The 21,648-nt window shown below is 43.2% G+C and overlaps 1 protein-coding gene across 4 annotated transcripts in view; it reads right to left on the bottom strand.

Moving 5' to 3' along the window:
• The window catches only part of LOC119019308 (tetratricopeptide repeat protein 28-like), a 194,314-nt gene that overhangs the window by 27,453 nt on the left and 145,213 nt on the right, over positions 1–21,648 (bottom strand). For all 4 annotated transcript variants that reach the window (XM_037097774.1, XM_037097775.1, XM_037097776.1 and 1 more), the window contains 3 exons: positions 12,422–12,929; positions 787–1,583; positions 105–649 (listed from right to left, as the gene is read on the bottom strand). In XM_037097774.1, the coding sequence (XP_036953669.1) occupies positions 105–649; positions 787–1,583; positions 12,422–12,929 (1,850 nt within the window). The remainder of the gene's footprint in view (positions 1–104; positions 650–786; positions 1,584–12,421; positions 12,930–21,648) is intronic.

The raw sequence follows: 21,648 nt of genomic DNA, 5'->3' as shown, positions 1-21,648 counted from the left end.
AGCAAGGGAGGAATTGACACTGCTGTGTTTGACAATAACTGAAATTATTTATCTAGCAATGTGAAGTATTGAATTTTGATGCTTTTTGTTTGAAGCAGACTCACCTGTGCCCGTTGCCTAACCCTCTGTAGGCCTTCTCCTGGTCCTGCATGCGGTTGAGGCTCTGGGCCACTGACAGATACTGGTCATAGTACTTGATGGCTTCCTCGAAGTCACCCAGAGCCTCATAACAATCTCCCAGGTTCCCATAGGCCCTACCCCTGTCCATTAGTGCCTCGTTGCCACTCAGCTGCTGTAAAGTGGCTAGCTGCTGCTCCAGGTAGCCAATAGCCTCCTCCATCACACCTACATTCATTTTCGTGATGCCCATATTTCCGTACACCTGAGCCTCCACGACAGGATCCTTGAGTCTCCGACCAAGCTCCAGCTGCTCCTCGTAGCTCTTGAATGCCATGGCGTACTTCCCAAGGGCCATGTAGACAGCTGCCAGGTGACCGTGAGCTTTGCACTCTCCTGAAACATCACCCAGCTCTTGATACACCTCCAGCTCCTGGGTGTGGTAGCCCAGAGCTTTGTCATATTTCTGCACTAGTCTGTAGGTGGCCCCGAGGGCAGCATAGGCACAGGCCTCCATCCTACGCTCCTTAACCTGAAACGAGACAGAATTTTATGAGCATGGGGGATGTGAGTGAATGATATCAAAATTACACTCCACATGGCATTTCCTATTTGTATGATTAACTGTTCCAGTACATGTTGAACTACATTCATGATGTGTGGCCATACCTGGTGAGCTAAGGCCAGTTGTTGCTCGTAAAACTGAATGGCTCCAGCCACATCTTTTTTACAGACAAATATGTCCCCGAGGTTCCCCAGAGCTCTGAAGCGAGCCTGTGCATTGTTCAGGGACTGGGCCAGCGATAGCAGGTATTTTTGACACTCCTCTGCCTTTGTAAAGTCTCCCAAGGCCTTAAAAGCCAGACCGAGGTTACAGTAAGCCTTGGCCTGACTCAGTTTGTCATGAAGGTCCTTGGCCAGAGCTAAGTCCTGCTCATAGTATTTGACAGCATCCTGGTAGTTGCCGAGACAGTAGTGGGCATAACCCAGATTGTGACAAACTTTTCCTTCACTCTCCATGTCTTGGAGGTCAGGGGACAGGCGGAGGTACTGCTCATAGTAGGGCACAGCCTGAGGGAACTCTCCTCGAGAGCAGTGGAAGTTGCCGAGGTTGCCCAGAGCCCGTGCCTCGCTCTGGACATCTCTGAGCTCACGAGCAATGTTGAGGTGGTTCTGGTAGTGTTGCAGAGCACGGTCATGGGCTCCCAGGGCTTGGTAAGCCACAGCCAGGTTTCCATGAGTGGAGGCCTGTGAGGCCCGGTCATTGACCTCCATGGAGATCTGCAGCTCCTGGCGGTGGTAGCGAACAGCCTGGTCAAAGGCTCCAAGGGCATTGTAGGCATTACCCATGTTCCCATAGGACCGGCCCTGAGCAGCATAGTCATTCAGCTCCTGAGCAATGGCCAGGTGTGTTTTGTGGAGTTTCAGTGCAGTCTCATAGTCCCCCTTCATTTGGTGGATGATGCCTGTGGAGAGAGGAGGGAGAGCGAGGGGACACAGTTAAAGACCTATTCAGAGAGAAATTGTAATTTAGTAGAACTCAAGTGCCTCGTCAGCTCTTCATGTACAAAACAAGTCATTTGGTTGTTAAAATATGCACTCTGAGCCATCTGTTCTCTGCTTACACAACACACTCTCCCACAGAATTATGGTCATTAAAATGTAGTGCAATCAAACAGAGTTATTATAACACCAAAATAGAATCTTCTGATTGTGTAAGCTGTCTTTGATGATTGTGTCTTAGAGGGATTTTAGCAAAATCAACAACTTTTCCACAGGGTTGGAAACGGTTGTGGGAGAACAAGAGAGAAAGACGGAGGAAGTCAAAGTGAGAAGGAGTGTCGAGAGTTGATGGAAAGCTCAGCAAACAACTTTAAGAAAAAAACAAGATAAGTGTGGAGCAACAATAAATAATGGAGAACCCGGTGCATTGAGCGAATTATCTCTGATAAAATACCATCCTCTGAAAAATAATAGCTTTACCCCACAGCCGGGCAGCCATCTGGCACACACACACACACATACACACACACACACAAACAAATGTGTATCCACACCCACATGCACACTTGCAAATACACAGCAGAGAGTAAAGAGACATCACTGCATATCTACCGGATCTCTCCTTCTTCCCTTTGAGACTCACCACTAATCTCTGGGTCTCTCTTTTTGCATTGTCACCCAGCTTTCTATGATAATAAATGCATTGATAATATTAAAGCTCACTGAGAGAGAAGGCGGAATGGCTGCAGGCTGGCAGATGGAGACAGAAAGAGAAACCAGCTGCAAGGAAAATAACTGAGTCCTTCATACAGCCTGGCCGTCATTGCTTTGCTGCATCAGCACAGAGACTAATGGGCTACTTCAGTAGGACGGGGGTACAGCCACTGATGGGACACCAGGGATGGAAAGGGTTCTGGAGCCAGAGTGGGTGGGAACCAGGGAAGGAGAGGGGCTCTGTGGCTTGTGGTGAGTGTGTGATGGTGCCGCCGGGATTAGCTACCGCCATGTGTGTTTTCCCATTTATTTCATCCGAAACCTGCCACATTATGGGCCCGAGCACAGGCTACATAAACAGTGGGATTGAAACTAAACAGAAGGCTCAAACGACTGCAGAGGTTCGACAATAGATGTGGATATGTATTCAGATGTTTGCTCGATTAAAAAGCAGCACATTAGGCCAATGAGGATGAAAAAAAAAGAAGCTTTGACGCCCTTTCAGTATGAGCCACTGCATGTTGGTTTGTATAATATTATATGCACACATTAGGTGGATACACACTTTTGAAGGTTGGTGGTGGACATAGAAGAGATTTTAAAAAAAATATTTCACTCTTAATCAAGTCTAAACGAGGAGATTAGTTTCAAACATCCTTAATTACGTCTCAAAATTACACTGAAAAAAAAGATCCAACAGCTTTTTTTCTGCTGACAGATTGGATTCTGCTGAGAAAACATCATCAAAGAACCTCTGCCTACTTAATTCAGACCATGATTTAGCACACCGCAGACAACCTCAGACAAATCAAATCTGATTCGCTGTTTGTTTGCTTGCTTGTGTTCTCAGGTTAAGGTGGTACAACCTGATGTGACCTTGCAATCATCAGGTCATTGCCCTGGGGAGATGGTATATGTCAGGCATATCTGAGAGTAGAACATGGAGGGAAGCAGTGCTGCCCAAGAATACAGGAAGAATCGAAACTGACATAACTTCACAATGAAGACTTTCACAGTTAGGGAAATCTGAGTGTTTTTTGGAGCATTTAAACACATGAAACAGTTTTAATTTTTGAGCCAAAATAAATAAATTAGGCATAGAACCCCTTGGATCTTAAGGTTCCACTGGCACAGACACTTCCTACACCTTGGACACCTTTCCTGGAAGTCTTTCCTAAGGGTGGAAGCATTTTAAGATTCACAGCAGGCTGCTTGGAAGAGCACTGACAGCACTCGCCACAAAGTCACTCCCAAGGTTATGCTTTCCCCAACGGAGGCTGATCTTGCTGCGGATATAATGCCTACTGATGTATTACCAGCAAACAAGTTCCATGCTGCAGGCTAAAAAAGGATCAGGGGCTTGGTGATGGACGGAGGGGTAGAAGATAGAGCGGGGGCAGAGGCTGGGGGTGTATGGCAAGGGTTCGATGTTGGACTTGGCTGCCAAAAATTGCCATAAGCCTTAGGCTATGCCTGTAGCCACACTTGAAGCAAGGAAATATGTTCTGCCCCCACCCATATGGTAAGAGGATTACAGGACCCTTCGGGAATAGTATCTGGCAGGATAGTAAATAAAATCATACCAAACATGCCGCTGAAACACCAAAATTGGAAGTAGTAAGAGGGTCTCGCTGAAGTGGTCGCTGTGGCATGCTGTCCAAATCAAAATGACCCCAACAAAGCATCAGTCTTGGGATTCAATTTAACCTCAAATGTTAACAACATTGTAAGCCTGTGGTGCATACAAAATGCACTTGACTGTAACATATAAAATAATATGGCTCAATCATTTCCCTCTTAGCGCACAGCTTGAGACAATGACTGTGAAAAAGCAGGATAAAGCCCACACCACATCAGTCAAACTCTTTCATACAGGGCCCTATCCATCCAGAGCCCTCTCCATCCCCCCATAACCAAAGACATTAAAAGCATGGCGATGTGTTGTCACTTTTCATTACACAGCTGGCTGTACGTAGAGGGATACGCTGCAGTGATGACTTTGAGGGATGGTGTCATGTTCTGAGTCAATCACAGTGTCATTCTTCCAGGAGCTGTGGAGGTCCAAAGCGCTGCTGCCTACAGTTAGCTAAGAGGATTTTTCTATAACAATGGTGCTGCTGTCGCTGTGCTGGGGTGATACAGAAATAGAGTAGAGATGACCAGCCTGAGCCCGAAATAATGACTTGGGTGTGTTCCTCATTTATATTTCAGAATGAGGTCAACATTATAATTTGCATTCGTGTTTGAGGAGTGAAAACCAGAACAGGATGTTTGTGGAAATGTTGATGCTTATTCAGGTCTCAGCTCAGGGAGACTGGCATGTGTAAAATACCAGCAGAGGAGGGCCAATCTTTGAAGGAAATTCCAGTGAGACAGGGCGGTATTCACGCAACATTTCATCCTGCCAGAGCTCACATATGCAGTTCAGTACTTCGGAGTATCTTTTAAAATATCTAGATTGTTTTGTCACCACAAAAGTATTTACAAAGCTGCTTGAAGCTACAGTGATGAAAGAAACAAGTTGCAGGTTATTGCTAATGGATGCAATGTGTCTGAAGTGAAGGACTAAAAGGTCAAAGTTAAACACACTTCAGGTTTTATACTTTGACCTTTTTTGATTCAATTTTAAAATGTTCTAATTACTTCAGTTTTAAGGGACTTATTGATTATCATAATTTTGCCTCATTGCACGCTGCCTTCCCAACATCACAAGACTGATTTCAACATCATCATCAGTGCAAAGCACACACAACAGATGTGGGGAGAAAAGGTGTGTTAGTGTCTCGTATCTGCAGAGACCCTGCAGCCCTTCGCCTGGATTTTCTTATTCATTCAGTTTGTTGCTGCTTGATGTTCTGGGAATGAGACTCAACTATCAGCTATCTTTGTGGTGCATTATTAACAGCTTGGACAAATCCTACTTATTCTACCTTTAAGTTTGATAGTTTTTGAATTACAATAATATGATGTGAGGTTTAGTTGGCATACAGAAATGTACTTCAGAGGGAGACTTTTGACTTTTAAACTTTGAATACATTTCAGAGCCTGTACTTTTACTTGAGGAAAGAAGTTGAATCACTTCCTTTTTTTAGGTATCTGTACAAATTTTAACACATATATTGGGTTAATTCTCTGTGTAATAGCCCTAGTGTTGTGGGCGTGTTTGTGTGTTTCCACTCAGGTGTCACCCTCGTTCTCCCCCTCCTCCTTGTCTGTGTGTGGAGGTCCACGCCTGATCCTACTTGTCACTTAGGCAGGGTGATACAGAAAGCTGAGTGGTGCCAGTGGGCTGGGCAGCTGTGGTGTGCAGGAGCCAGAGTGACTGAGCTACAGACTGCACATTTTCTTTTGGAGACTAATCTTCCTTTTTGATCAGTGCTACCTTTTTTGTAAATAAACTATTTTCTCGTTCAACAACTTATCCTTTCTTTCCCTCATTCACACTTGGTTTTATTCTACTATGTTATTCCCATCATCCCCTTGCCTTGCGGGGACTTAACACTCAATACGCTTGATCAAGACACTGGTTTCGAGCTGGATTTGGTCGCTATTATGATGGCCACTTACTGCTCCCTCAGGGATGCCATACAAGTTTCACTACATTGTGCAGTGTATGTGATAAATAAAGAATCATCTTCATTATGAATTTGATTCCTGCAACACGCAAAGTGAGAAGAACTACAGCATCCAAACTTTTTCGACATCAACTTTGTAGATGCTCTGTAAAAATATGTAAATGATGTAATATGTATAAATGTGCATATGAATGGAAATAATTCTGTTCTTCCCCACACAGTACTTAAAAGTATAATTTGCAAATAAAACTCTGCTGTGAAGTACAGAAAAAGTAGATGGGCAGAAACACCAGATTGAAAAGGATAATATCAAGTACAGTATGTTAAAGGACGACTTTATCATAATATGGAGGATTAACTTCATACAGAATTCTATTCTAAATATGTTTACGAGGACTGAATCCCTTGTAATAGGCACAGTGTCTTAAACTAGCTGTCTGAGTTGTACAATATACTACAATAGTGTAAGTTATGATCTGTGGGGGGAAGTAGTGAGCTGAGGCAGACACTAGATCCTGTTGGGGTGTGCAGGAGTAGTGAAGGGGCGGAGCTGAGGGTCTGGGCTTAAGGTACCAAATCCTCACTTGCAGACACAGGCGTCTCGTATACTCTCACTGACAGAGAGATAGGAAGGTGGGAGATAAAAAAGGACAGGGTATGGACAGATGCATGTGTCCTGGGTGGGTGGTATGTCACCAGAAACACACAGACCGTTGTACTCGTCCTACTACAGCATCTACTGAGCTGCCTTTCTTCCTGCTCCCGCTGACCCTCAACCCCCCTCAGCACACCGAGCCAACTGTCGCTGTACTGTCCACATGCATGACATCGGATTTCTCCTACTTAAACCAATAATGTTCAGTCTCCAAGTCCCTACTCGACTCGTTTCACACGGCACAATCGCCTCTCCGTTTAGGACTAGATCGCATTTCATGCTGAATTTTTGCAGACGTGCTGAAAAAAAAAAGCTCACCGTTCTCGAATGCAAGAGAATGCCACAGCACTTTTGTTTTGTTTAATAGCTCCACAGTGAGTAGAATAATAGTTGCATACAGTGAGCTAAACCTTAGCGTAAGCATAAACACCATGAGTGTGTTTTGCAGGGCCTCTAGTCCAGTTTTTGGCATGGTCCTGTGTCGGAGATTGAAGGAGGCCTTGCAGGGGGAGGCAAGGAGCGTCTGCTCCTTTTCCAACAAACAAAAATTTGGGGCCAAGCTCCAAAGATCAGATACCGTAGTTAGCAAAGATCTCTCCAAGAGAGTAACATAAGACTGGCATCCTTAAATCCCCAACCCTACTTCACCTCTTCTTGACCTATTTTTCAAATTGTTGTCTCTTTCCCTTTGCAGACCTGTTCATATTTGCTTAGGGTAATTACCTGGTTATTAATGGCGAGCTGAAGATGTCACCAATCACAGATATCACTTTTCATGTTATTTGTCAGGCTCTTTGCTTGTCTTTCTCCTTACAGCTTTCTTTCATTCATCCTGTCTAGGCCATTAGGCTCGCTAAATTCCTCTGTAAATTCAGCACTCTGCTGCTCGCCTTCCTGGTCAGACTAATAATATATCTACAATCACTGCTGTTTCCAAAGGCTTAGGTACAAAACTGAATAATCTCTACGCTCCGGTCCCCCAGGCAAGTCTGGTCCTTGTCTGTTTGTTCCTACTGAAATCAGTTTTGAAAAGGTAGAGGATTCATATTCGCACAAACGTTGTTGCTGTTATTATGATAATAATGATGATGATAGAGATGCACTCGTGGTAGAACCATGTTAAGATAAAGGACACGCATCTCATCTACTTATCATTTGCATGCAATTCACTTAAAAGGCTCAGCTGACATATTTCCTTTCACGATTAGATGCTAAGAGCTCACAGGCTCAGGGTCAGTGTTACTACACTTGAACACGGCTGCCAACAAACACAGTCTGTTAAAAATACAAATCACAACACTTAATCTACTGGTGTGACATTGTTCCTGTCAGACATGTTACAAAACCTGGTAATCAGATGTCTCGACAGAACAGATTTCCATAACTGATTTTGTGGAATGCAGATTCCAGCGCTCATTCTCACATGACCCTTAAATGGGAAAAAGCTGTGAAAGGGTTTTAGCAAGGTCTGAAACTAATTCAATACAGAAGTCCTATCCCGTATTTTCAGATAGCACTGATGAGGTTTGATTACAGAGCGTCCTAGTGCTCATTGTCTGATTCTGTGTTGTTTTGTGAACTCCTCTGCCTGTTGTTTTCCTCTTTCTGTTGCTTTGTTTTCGTGAGCATCAGCAGAAAGCATTCCCCGAGGGTGCTGGATGAAAAGAAGTGAAAAAAAAAAGCTTAATTAGGACTGTTACCTCCAGCCTTTCTATCTGACGGGGGGGCCGACATTCAAGTGACTCCTTCAAGACATATGGTCAGACGAGGAGGTGCGAGCTGAGGAAGAGCTAGCGCAACAAAGACCGGGCTGAAACACAAACGCTAACAGACAAACTTATTCAAAGTCTCTTTGAAGTGAAATGCAAGAGGAAAATAATACAATTTAGATTCTGTTTCATGAATACCAGAAAATGTGAACTACATGGGAACCCACCACTTCCGTCCTCTCCCAGATATTAAATATTGCTGACTAGAGGGTGAGTTAGCCAATTAATGAATAATAAATGGGGCTGGAATGCAACATTTTCATATCCTTTATAGGTCAGAGTGTGCTGAGCCAGGGCTGCTGGTACCGCTGGGCATCATGGTTTGATATTAAAGCATGGCGATCTCTATACAACGGTACCTCAGAGCCATGTCAGCTGCTGCTCCACCCACACCACACGCAACATTAACGACGAGCTGAGAGGGCATAATAAAAGTTTGCGCCTTCCTGCTTCTGCAACTTCTCCGTCTCCGTCTCTCTCGCACAGTGTTGTTTTGCTTTTATCGCAGCTCGTTAATCTTCACTCCATCATCCTTCCTCTTTTTGTGCACGGCGTAATGGCAGCATTTTTTGAAGTCTCAAACAACATCCTGTTAGTTTTAGCCCATATCTTCTTGTGCTGAGGAGGTTTGTGGGCGCTGATGACAGAAAAACAACACACGCCCTACTGCCGCAAACAAAAAGAACAACAACAACAACAACAATGGGCCAATTACAGACTGATGCTCCACAACCTCCACTTCATTCTCTGTTATCTTCATTATTCAGCTCCTCTTGAATCAGCTATTAAAGGTAATTAAGCGATTCATCAAGTCAGTTTCAATTACTGGGAGCTTGACAGCTGCAGATTACAATCAGTAGGGGTGAGGACGAGAGAGACGGAGAGAGTGAGAGAGGGAGGCGTCAAAAACTGGAAAATGAGGAGAGAACGAAAATAGCAACCGATCAGGCGACACTGAGACGGGCAGGAGGCTTCCCTGGGTGTCAAGAGGTTCTGCATCCACATGATGCTCCGGCTTGTCCGGGACGTCTGCATGGAGCAACAGGCTTCATCTGCCACCACCCACTCATTTAGCTTCTGTGCTGTCACCAGCTGGAGGGCTTTGACACTGCGTCTACACTATCATTACTCTGTCAAGGACCAGAATAACTGTAATGTTGCAACTAATAACGAATAAGCATCGGTGCCATCGTAAAGGCCGTCATACTATGGATGGGAATACATTCGCAGCCTGAGATGTAGTGCCCACTCATAGTAAAGCTCACATGTGCTGTAGTGGGATCATAAAAATGTTCTCACCAGTGCCTTTAATTTATGACAACCAGTTACCAGCTCACTTTTAAAATCAGGTGTGTGTTGGCGCTAAGAGCCTCCCAGGATGTGCAAACATTAGGCCGGTCAAAGGACGACTTCAATTTATGTTTGGCTGATTAACCCCACTCTCCGCTTGCTCACTTTTATACATTAGGTTAAAGAATAATTCATCTGGGGGGGAACTATTATGCCTCTTAGTTGTCCATTAGAGTCAGGTTTACTACTGTCTTGATGGCTATCATAAGTCACCCAGCGCAGATCGTAATTGCTGGACTAAATACAGGAAAATTGGCCATAACATGTATCTCATGGGGTACTGAATATCCAAAGGGACACCTTTATCCCCAAGGCTCCTTTCATCATTATGTTCACAGACTCCGCACGGTTACCTCGCTAATAATTTCATTCTAGCAGGATGTGGATGTAAAATATTGGATTCTAAAGGGGATAATAATTACATTATATGTTTCAAAACAGCTGATCATATGCTTAATTTTCCCCATCTCATTTTAATTTATCTCTGCACCACTTTTCATTTCATGATGTGATTAAGTCCAAGTCAGTGTGAAGGTGAGAGCAGTGTAGATTAAAGATATTTCCCATGAATATATATATATATATATATATATATATATATATATATATATATATATATATATATATATATATATATATATATATATTATATTATATTATATTATCATTATTTTTTACAGAGTGTATGGACCCTGACAGCGTACATTATATGTTGGCATTCTATCACACCGAACTTCTGGGCTTGTGAACTTAAGTTGGCTCCAACATGCAACACTTTACTCCCTGGCTCCCAACAACCAATGTACTCCATTACCTGGTGTTTACATAATCTACTGCCTGCCTTTCACTGCAGAACATAATGCAACCATTAAAGGGCAACTCCATCAATCTCACAGGCTAAAGTCCCTGGGATGTGTAACCACCTTTTGTGGCTACAGAAGAAGCTGCATGCAATCTGATAAACTGACTGCCTCCAGTGATGTCGCTCAGTGGTTAAGTTGCATTGTGGGTAATGTTGGCACCAGGTTTTAAAAAGGGAGAAGTGAGTGGTGGTATCTCTCTTGAGCTGTACAGATTTTGGTGATTTGTTTTAAAGTCCAACAGTGTCATAGGAGTGTAATGCTAGGCCGCGGGACTTGCTTTTCCCATAATGCAATTGACCCATTGAGTGAAATCACTGGAGGCAATTCCGCAGATTAAATGCAGCTTCTTTTTGAGCCACAAAGGGTTCATGCAATTTTTTCTCATATGCAGCAGTACCGTCTAAGAGTTGTAGACCTCTTTAATGCATAAAATTGTTGAAGTTGCCCTTTAATTATTGTACCTTAAACAACTTTACATAAAACTAAAAATAAATTAAAGTACTATATTTCTGTCCGTTGCAAATAAGTAACAAATTCAGGTCTTACTAACCATAAAATGTTTTGAAAACAACAATAATCAAAGAGCTCATTTGCATGAAGACAAACAAAGGAATGTAGCCAGAAGCACCTTTGTTTTTTTTCAGTGGGCTAGGTCAAATGTAGCTTAAAAAAGAAGAAGAAGAAGAAGAAGAAGAAGAAAAAAAAACATTCATAAATTCCCATGGTGAAGCAAACAATCAGTAAACCTCTTACCTACGTCCAGTCTGCAACATTTCATTCTATCTAACAACCAGGTGCTTCCTTATCTCTGAGGATGTGCTAACACAGATTTATCACACAGTTTGTGCTGCTGGACGCTGACCTTTACTAACTGAAAGGGTCAAGGAGTCTCAAAGGAAGACATTCATCCACCTGCCAGTGTACATGATGTGTGTGGATCTGAGATGATGACATGATACTTGTAGCAGGACTTACAATATTTTAGGGATCCAGCTCATCTGTTCTGAGGAGAACACCACCAATAAAGTCAGTCGTGTGTCCCTGGGAGATTCACTCCAGTGATCTATACTGATGCTCATCATCATATTCATACTTTAGAGAAAACAGTATTTAGCTCAACTAGCACTCTAAGGCCATGTTCAGACAAACTACAGAGGGTTTCAGCAAAAAAAAAAAAGAAAAAAAGACAGTGTTGAACCTCAGTCCTACCACAAAACAATGTACACCCAATTAATTCATGCAAGTACAAACTGCTGGTGGATTGATTTCTATAAGGAGGATGAAATTATTGTTGCTCTGCACTATATAAGAACTGTGTTAAAAAGCAAGTTTAGCATGCTGACCACCTAACAAAGCTCCTGTGCTAGCCGTGCAAACACCAACACTTCTTCAATGCTCCCTGCTTCCAGTCCAGACACCTAGCTGTGTGGCTAACTCAGCTAACTGGCTAAAATTGAGCTTCAGCTTGCAGCAGTCATCTGTTACTCTGGTGATATGCTGCCCCTCATCTGTGTAGCGTATGAATTGAACAGGTGGTCCAGTCTTACATATTGCACTTGTTGTAAAATCCCATCTTACATATAGTGTCATGTTGTCTGTAGAAATTATCGATGTATTACTCAAACTGGGCTTCCTTGATTTTAATCATCTGATTGGCTACTCAATCAACTACCCATCTTGCTAAATATCTTTGGTCTCCCTAATCAAAATCACTTGATGACATGTAAATCATATATTGGATTTTAGAAACTATGACTGTTTACGATATTATTACATATACTGTATGTTGAATTTTTACCATAGGAAGCAAATGATCTACCATGAACATATGGAAGACTTTGGTGTTCATGCTATTTTCCTATTTTGCATACATACCCAGATTGGAGGAGGCCCTTCCTTCTGCCGCCCTGTCTTTCAGACCCTCAGCTATAGACAGCTGCTGTTCATGGTACTGCTTGGCCCTCTCCAAGTCCTGCATGCAGCGAGCAGCATGACCCAGTCCTGCGTAGGCTCTCATCTCAATTGACTTTTCATCCAGCTCCTGGGCGAGCTCCAGAACGTGAGTATGGTAGGACATGGCCTTGTCAAAGTTACGGTGGTAGTGGTAGGCACTGCCCAGGTTGCTATAGGCCCGGGCTTCCTCTCTCTTATTTTCCAGGGCCTTGGCAATGCCCAGGTGCTGCTCATGGCACTGGACAGCATTATCAAAGTCTCCCATGGCGATGTAGACGGCTCCCATGTTTCCAAGCTCGCGAGCTTCAGACAGCTGATCCTTGGACTGCTTGGCCAGCAGGACACACTGCTTGTGGCTTGCCAGGGCGTTTGGATAGTCCCCTATGGCTGTATATACATGGCCCAAGCTGCTCAGTGCCATTGAAGCAGCCTATGGATGGAGAGACAGACAGAAAGCATATAAGGAAAACAGAAAAGGTAATAAAAACTTCTCAAATAGCTCCATTAATTATACCCACATTCCATCAACTGTGAGTCATTTTGTTGCCTTTACATCACAGATTTCCCACTCATAGATAAACGTCGCTTTAGCCAGAAGTACTACACAGGAAAAGGAATGAAAAGAAGAAAAAAATCTGAATTCCCAAATCTCTGAGGAGGCTTACTGCTCAGAGACCGAACAACAAACACAACCTGATTTGATTTCATCCTTGCAAAGTAACGAGGGGGGTAAAGTGTGATGCAGATCAGCGCAGCAGCAGGCTTGTTTTAAAGCCGTCAGTTTGCCCACTGCAATCACGCTTCATGGCGTGCCGCCGCCAACGGAACAAAGACACTGCTAATCAGGGGGGAGAGGAGAGGGTTTTAGCTTCACACCAGAGCCGTGGGGGGCCGACTGGCTGTCTGACTGAATGCTGGCAAGACCTCTCACTCTAAAATCAGAGAGGACAATATTCTGTATATTTTCATCCACTCTATAATCCATTTTCTCGAGCAGTGTCCACCTGTGAAAATAAAACTACAATGAATGCTGGCTACGACTGCAGACGGAGAGGTGTAGCAGTAAAATGGCGAAGTTTCACAAAATGCAGTCTTGACCTCTTATGTGACACATTCACTGCAGGCTTATTAACTGTGTATACAGAGGGTAAACAGCTGGGAATTGGGGTCAGCTGTCTTTGTGTGAACAGATGTTCAATTAATCATGCAGGGCCAGCTAATAAAGCATCTCCTTCCTGAGGTCCCACTCTGCATCCTCCAGTCAGGAAGGGGGTTGGATGGAGGCCAGCCGAGAGGACTGACACTCTGACGGTGAAGGCCACACTGCTGCCCATCTTGGCTATCCTGGAGCCGCAGCAACAGGAGTGACCTCGGTCATCTTGGGGGCATGAAGAGCCAGACAAGTGGAAAGTCAAATGTCAGCTACGGTAAAGGATGAACTATTCAATGTAGTGTTAGCTGTAAGATGTTTACAGAAGCAGTTTTAATATCCGTATGTTTCAAAACTGGCCACTTTATATTACAAAAATAATAACACAAATTCATCAAGATGTAATTTGAAGAAATGCGCTGCAGAGAGCAGATGATGCTTTTACTTTGCTCCAGCACCATATAATGAAAATATCGAGCCCGCTGAATAAATGAAAAGCAAAGCACATTGTTGAGAAAAAAAAATCAATGCAACTGAGGACTTCAAAAGATGTTTATAAAGACACATTTCTTTGAATCTTTGATAAATTATTTTTCTAAACACACACATACACCCCACCTACCTATCTTTCCTTCGTTTCACATAGCTGCTGATGCCTGGAACCAATTACCTGCTGACATAAGGACTTCCAGCAGTTTGCTCAAGTTTAAAGACTCGACAAGGCATTATACAGGCCCAGGGAGGCAATTACCCTCCGTCACAACTGTTGCTGTTTCATGTTCCCAGATAGCCTATCTAGGGCTGCTCAATTACATGTGCCTTTTGAAGCTTCGCTCCATCTCTCCGGCTAAAACTTCCACTTTTCTGAGCAGAAAACAGAGAGGGCTCCTCATCTCTGTCTGTCTTCAACCGTGTGCAGTGGGAGACACAAGTAGAGAAAGCGAGATGGGGGAGCGCAATCTTTCTCCAGTTGAGATGAGTTGCTCTTGTGATCAGTGTCCCTCTAAAGTGAGACTGCAACGCTGCATTTTCTCCTCAGATGGAAGCCAAGATAGGCAGATAATGAGGAGCCAGCCTTGCCAGTCACAGAGGATGCACTGTGTTTGGCTCAGGGACAGACACAGGGACCATATCTCCCTCACTTCTGACTGCAGCACTCTCCCAACACTGCTCATTTCGACTCCCCACCAGTATCGCAGAAAAAAAAAAAAAGTAAGAAAATTCCGTCTGGGAGAGAAATAATTGCCCGAAATACATAATTTCTGCCAAATCGACTTCATTCTAATTTGATTCCATTTCTTTTCAGCACTTATCTATCCTCTCTCTCTGTTCTTACTCTCTCTCTCTCTCTCCCCCACTTCTCCATCCATCTGCAGAGTCAGATCTGATTGTGTTTACAGAGTCCAGCCCTTCACCGGATGTGTGCTGATTTGATTAATCCTAACGCTGTGCTTTATAAACTGTTGATAAACCGCTGGCTCTTATCAGCAAACACATTTTGCACCGAGGGTCTCCTAATGAAAGGTAAACTAGTTCTGCCTGGGAGAGACGAGAAAAGGAGAAGGGAGGCAGCAGGGGAGGGCTGAGATGACATGTTAATCAGAAATGCTCGGCTCCAACAACATTATTTCATTTCTCTCCTCTGACAAGGACAGTGGTTTAGGATTCACTGCTGATTCTCATCTGTCAGCCTCCTTTACTAAGTATGTTTATATCCTGCAGAACATTAGAGAAATGGCTGCTTTCATAGCACATGCTGGAGGTAATGCATTGTACTTAACATAATTAGCCTCTTATGTCATGCAGCAGAGGGCTCGCTGCTATTCAAGATCTGTGATTCTGAGCTCCTGGTGTTTTTTTTTATTTCATACCCTGGAACAGCAGAGTCTATCCCACCACTTCACTGCCATGTGGAGCTATGTGGTTATGCCTCGCCTCGCAGCTGTGTGACTATGCCTTTGAAAATCAAAAGCCTTATTTCACTTTGGATCTGCGAGCCCTGATACACTCAAAACAACCAAGGCTATCATCACAGAGTTTATGGGACAAGCCTGGTTGTCATGGAGATGTAAATGGAGGGATTCAGGCCAGCCAGGCCTCGTACAAGAGGCTACCACTACTACGCTCATAAACACAGGTGTGGAATCTCCTTCTGTGTGGACAGAAACAAGCAAAGACATGACAAGTGTACAAACAAGCATCCAGTGCTCTGCTTTCCATGAAAGATAAAAACAGATTCAAGAAAGACTGTGACGTTCTTTTACAATATTAATAAAACTAGAGCAAGCCAAGGCCCAGCAGTCCCCTTCAACTGAATCACGCCTAATCCAATATTAGATAAATCTTGTGATTTTTATTAGAACCTGCATCAAATTGTAGTTGCTTATATATACCAGCCACAGAAATACACATTTAACTTTTTTTTTTTTAAAAATATCAGATTCACTTATCAGAATCTGTACCAAAAATTATTGGGATCTCTTCTTGGCCAAGAGCCATCAAAGTTTAGTGGAACACTGCACAGTAGTTTTTGTGTAATCCTGCTGACAAACCAACCAATCAACCAAAGAAACCAACAATGGAGACAGACAAAAACGTAACCTCCTTTGCATATATTCAATTGAAAGACGAGACAGCATATTAAATATTTTACCACACTGATTATTGTTAATATCTGCTTAATATAAATCTGATGTCAGCAACATGTTTCTAACAAGTTGCAACAGGGGAAAGTTGTGGAATTCTCCACGAACACCTGTTTGGAAAATTCCAGGGATTAACAGGTTCTTTGTTAACTGGTGATAATAGGGACATCCTCGAAGGACACGTGCTGCTAACAGGCAAGCATGTGGCTTTGTGAAACACATGACTGTAAAAAAGATATAACTAAATGGGCTCAAGAACATTCTTCAGTACACACTGACGGTCACACAGAAACTGATTTAAGATCATTTGAAAAAAAGGGTGAGAAAGAAGGAAGGAGACAGAAAAAGTGAGCATGAGAGGGGCAGGTAGCCTTGGGAGGTGTAAGGTGTTAAAGAGACCACAGTTTGCCCTCTGTCCAAACGCCATGTCCTGCAGGAGGGCAGGCCAGCCTCTACTTCAGTAAAGTGCCGTTAATGGGATTATACAGCAGAGGAGGGGAGTCACTCTCTTGACAAGAAGGGATGGAGAACATGTTAGATTCCATTACCACAGAGGTGGGAACAACCCTTTTGTTTCACTGCACCAATACAGATGTGAGGCTATCAGTCAGGAAAAGGCATTGGTGGCATGAATGTAGAGACATGCACCAACTTCAGTTTCCTGGGATAAAGAAATGCATGATGCTACATTTCTTTGTAATACATTAATTCCCATAACTAGAAACACTAGCATTAAAATTCACGGCATAATTCCATGTGGTTCTAATACTATGTGATTATAGAAGTACAGCAAAACTAACCTATAGTATTTTTTGATTTGTAAATTAATTGTTTAATCAATAAAATGTCAGAAAGTTGCAAAAAATGGCCATGTCAACTTCCAAGAGCCCTAGGTTACATCTTTTAATTGCTTTTCTGACCAATTCAAAGTAGCACAACACAGAGAAAAGCAGCAAATCTCCATTTTAATAAGCTGGAACAAGCACATGTTTGTCAATGCTTCCCCAAAAATTGGCTAAAACAGTTAATCAAACACTCAATCTGTTATCCAAATTGTTTTTCTGTCGATTGACTTATTCATTCATCAACTGTTTCAGCACTAATAACCAGCTAAATTGACATCATATGATCCATGTGTCCACAAGCTACACAGTGTGTATCGAGTGCACGCGGCTATTTCATGCCAAGGTTGAACATCAAACAAACAAAAAACAAGCCACTGTGATACCAATCACTTCAAAAAGATGACTCATATGTCTGAAAATACTTGAGCCCTCTGCACAAGCACTACACACACATGCATGCATCATCAATGTATTCCATCACACGCACACACGCGTGCATACACACACCCTCTCTCACACACACACACACACACACACACACACACACACAGACACACACACAAACAGCTGTCTAATTAAAAGGCAGTGTGTAGGGAAGGTGAGGAGGACCATGCACCAGTGTTTCCCTTAACGAGCTGGGCTCAGGCAGCAACAGGAGCTGGCTGGCAGGGAACAGAACCAAACACTGGAGGGAGCGGGGCGTGGGGGAGAGCACCGTGGGAGGAGGGGGGACAGATAAAAGGCAACGGGAGAGATTGTGTTTGAAGGATGAGAGAAGAGAATGCTGGAGACATCCCCAGGGCGAGGATGTCTTTAGATCTGAATCCACCTGCAGCGCTGCATTTTGACAAAAAAGGAAACATCTCAACTGTAATAAAGTGAGAAATGGAACGGGCCAGTCAGCTCTCAGAGGAGCTTAAAAGGTGCTTTCTGGAGGTGCGTGATCTTGTTTGTGTGAGCATGTGACAAAAAAACAAAAACATGTATGTGCATGTGTGCATAAATTAGAGAGGAAAAGGGGGAGAATAGGGGAGGCATGTTGGTGATGTCAGTGTAGAGGTTGGGGGCGGGGGTTCATATGATGAAATATTCAGCCGGTTTTATGGGTGTATACTCCATTCTCTGTCCTTGCTCGGTGTTTGCACACAGATATGGATCCTATGGGAGCCACCATTAGATCAGCCAAATGACTGCCTCTCTGCCATATCAAAACCTTCTGCTTTTTTAAGCAGGCAAATTCGGTGCTCTGCCAAGCGAAGGCAGGTACAGCTGTGCCTGACTGCTCCCTTTCATACATGGGCACACACGTGCACACACACACACACACACACACACACACACACACACACACACACACACACACACACACACACACACACACACACAAACACACGGAAAGATTCAGCAGCCCACTGTGGTGGATAAGCCTAGTACAGGCCAAGTTTTGAAATAATATCCACGCATGTTCTCAATCCCAAATAGTCAAATACAGCAGTATGGTCAGTGAGTTAGGGCTTCTATGTAACTACGATGCTACTTATACTTGTAGCATCAATTTTGCACGCTGGGGGCTCCAAGGTCTAATAAGCAATGATATGCAATATCAGATTAGACTTTAAAAACAACGCTTTCAGACAAACATTTCACATGTTATGTTTTAATGACTTAAACATATTACCACTACTTAAAGCATTACCAACATTGTAAAATGGTTTAGGAACATAAACAACTTGTCAGCAGTCATTGTAATAAAAATATCAAAATATAATCGAAATTGCAATATGGCCAAGAAGATGCAATTTTTTTGTAAAAAGTGTGACAAGGCAGGGTTATTATGAAGTGGTGTACTGCTGCAGAGATGCCCAACAAATCATCAGATATTCACCAGATGTAACATACGGACCCCAACAAATACCACATCATCTTGATTTTAACAGTTGTGTAAAAATTGTAATGCAAAAGTTTTTATAATTATTTATCTTTTAGTGCAATAGCTGTCAGTTTTTTTGCGTATTTAGATGTTTTTGACCATATAGCGAGTAAGGTCACATCTCATACTTAACCTAGATGTTGTTATTCATGTAAGTTAAATTACCTGCTGGGACCAAATACCAGTACCTCCGCGGTAGCTGTGGGTGTTTATCAGCCCCAGCTCCAATTGGTTGCGATGGAAACACAACGCCCAGGCGGACATGCTGGTTTCTGTCCCATGACGGGCGCGATGCGATGATGAGCTTTGATGTTAAGGCTGTTAGCTTGTTCGTACTTTTTCATCCGTCTTCTTTTGAGCAACACTCAAACAATGTTCAGTCAGCGCAGTTTGAAAGAAAGACTGAAGCATAAGACATTTTTAAAAAGTGCCCTCCTGATCAGCACATGTGCAACTCTCAACAGAAATGAGAAAGAAGCAAGATTGATCCAACCTGATGAGGTATATGATCTGCTGTTTGCTACTGTCCCCTGTTTTAATGGAGGTGATGATGATGTTGATGATGCTGATGATGATGATGATGCAATGGCAATGGGAAAGGACTAAACTACCTCTTTATAGCTGGTTTACTTGCATTTGAAAAATGTATATTCAAGTGGTTTTGGTGTAAAAATAGTAAGCTTTGTAACACTGAGCAGGCTGCTTTATGTGATGCGTTAGGAGTGAGAATGGGCTGCATATCCTTTGAATCACAACTCAAATCAAAACGAGTGGTGTTCTAGGTAAACCTTTTCTTGGGGGCTTATTCATGGAAAGGCTGTTTATTTTTTCAGAAGCAAACAACCACAGATATCATTTGTCCAATCATTCATCTCAGTTAATCTAATCCATTAACAGTGATGAGATACCAGTGGAGCCTCTTGTTTCTCGCCGACCTGCTTGACCTCCAGGCATGTAGATAAATGACGCCAGAGGGCCTGTAGGCTTGATAATTCCTTTAGCCTTCACAGGACACGTTCACAAAGGATTGATTGTCACTAAAGGTCGAGCGACGGGTAAGGCCACTCGTGACAGCTACTGTGCTGTCTGTTAGACTGTCTGCTGCTCAAACCGTCACACACATAACACGTACTATCATGCCTGTGAAGCAGTACACAAAGTGAACTAAAGATACAGACACGCAGCAGTGCAGGAAATGCTTTTTCTAATAAAAAAGGGCAGGCAGTCAGGCAAATGGTGGATCACTTATGGCTACTCCAGAGACCCAGTATAGACTCTCTCACACATCCTTACACAGAGACTAAAAGTAATACACAAACATACCAAATATATCCCAGAGCTTTGTGGTTGTTGTATTTGTGTTTGCTCTTCTGTGTGTGGCCACGTTTTTTTTTTTTCATTTATTTGTGAATTTACACTAGGGCATCTCTGCTCCTGTATGTGCTCGTGTGTTTGTTTGAGGCTATATTGTGCGACTTGGTGGCAAGCAGGCAGCTGAGAGGAAGAAGCACAAGAGGCACTGAATAAAATTGGATCTGACAGTCTCCATTGGTGTTGGTGGAAAATTTGACTGTTCCCTTCAAGTGGTGTGGGGGTTTGATATTTCAAGCTCCCTCTCTCTGACAATACGCTAGACAAAACAAGGTTTAGAGAAATAGCCAAATGGCAAGTGAGGAAGAAGAGAGGGAGGGTGGCTAGGTTACTGAGCAGCCGCCTGGCTCCACCTTTCCAGCCCCCACAGCCCCTACCTCAGTCCCCTGTGACGAGATGTCAGCATTGTTCAAATGCAAAAACAGCCCTCCTGCCTTCTGATATAAACACATGAATCTTAAGACTGGATGAGGAGGAAACTGAAGAGGTGGCACACAGGGGAAGCGGGGGCACTGTGAATGAATCTTAATGTACTCTAAATCAGAGCAAAGCCTTGAAGGGCTTCACGGGGCTGCTGTTTATTTCTGTACTAAAGTCAAATCTCCATGGGCATAGCTGTGTGATGCCTGCTGGTGCAGGGAATCAATTCTTAAGAGACCTTGTGGTGACAGAAGGGGAAATCACAGTGGTGTTTGAAAGACATTCCAGGAGGGGTTTGAGGTAAACATTAAGGTCTGCCATTTTGCTTGGCCTCAAGCAACAGTGGGACAAAGCAGAGAGAGAGACGCATGACGCTGTGAAGAGTGGATAACTGTTTCTTTAAACACTAATAGGGGTTAGGTTCTGTTAAAGTGACACTGTTGAATGTGATCAGAAATAACTGTGCTGCTCAAAATGGCATGTTGGCAGCAGAAATCTTTTGAGCCACAGAAAAATACAGAGTTTATGCAGGTGCAAAAAGTTGCAAAAACGATTTCTCCTAGGTTGAATGCAGAAACACAATACATCTTGGCATTTTCTAGTACTAAGTGGAAAAATGTCCACTTGTGCATCAAGCCCACATGTAAAAAGTCATAAGCTCTTCTGTCAAAACAGACTGATTAAAGTGTTTAATCAGAAATCAGGTTAATATGAGTACAAGGCTCAGGTCCTCTTCAGCAGTCTAGACAGACTAGTCTTTCCCTCCATGCTGCCAGAGAACTTCTGAA

The sequence above is a fragment of the Acanthopagrus latus genome, chromosome 5, assembly GCF_904848185.1.
Source record: "Acanthopagrus latus isolate v.2019 chromosome 5, fAcaLat1.1, whole genome shotgun sequence".
Lineage (NCBI taxonomy): Eukaryota > Metazoa > Chordata > Actinopteri > Spariformes > Sparidae > Acanthopagrus > Acanthopagrus latus.
Note: the sequence above shows the minus strand (reverse complement) of the source record. Positions and strands in the feature narration are given on the sequence as shown.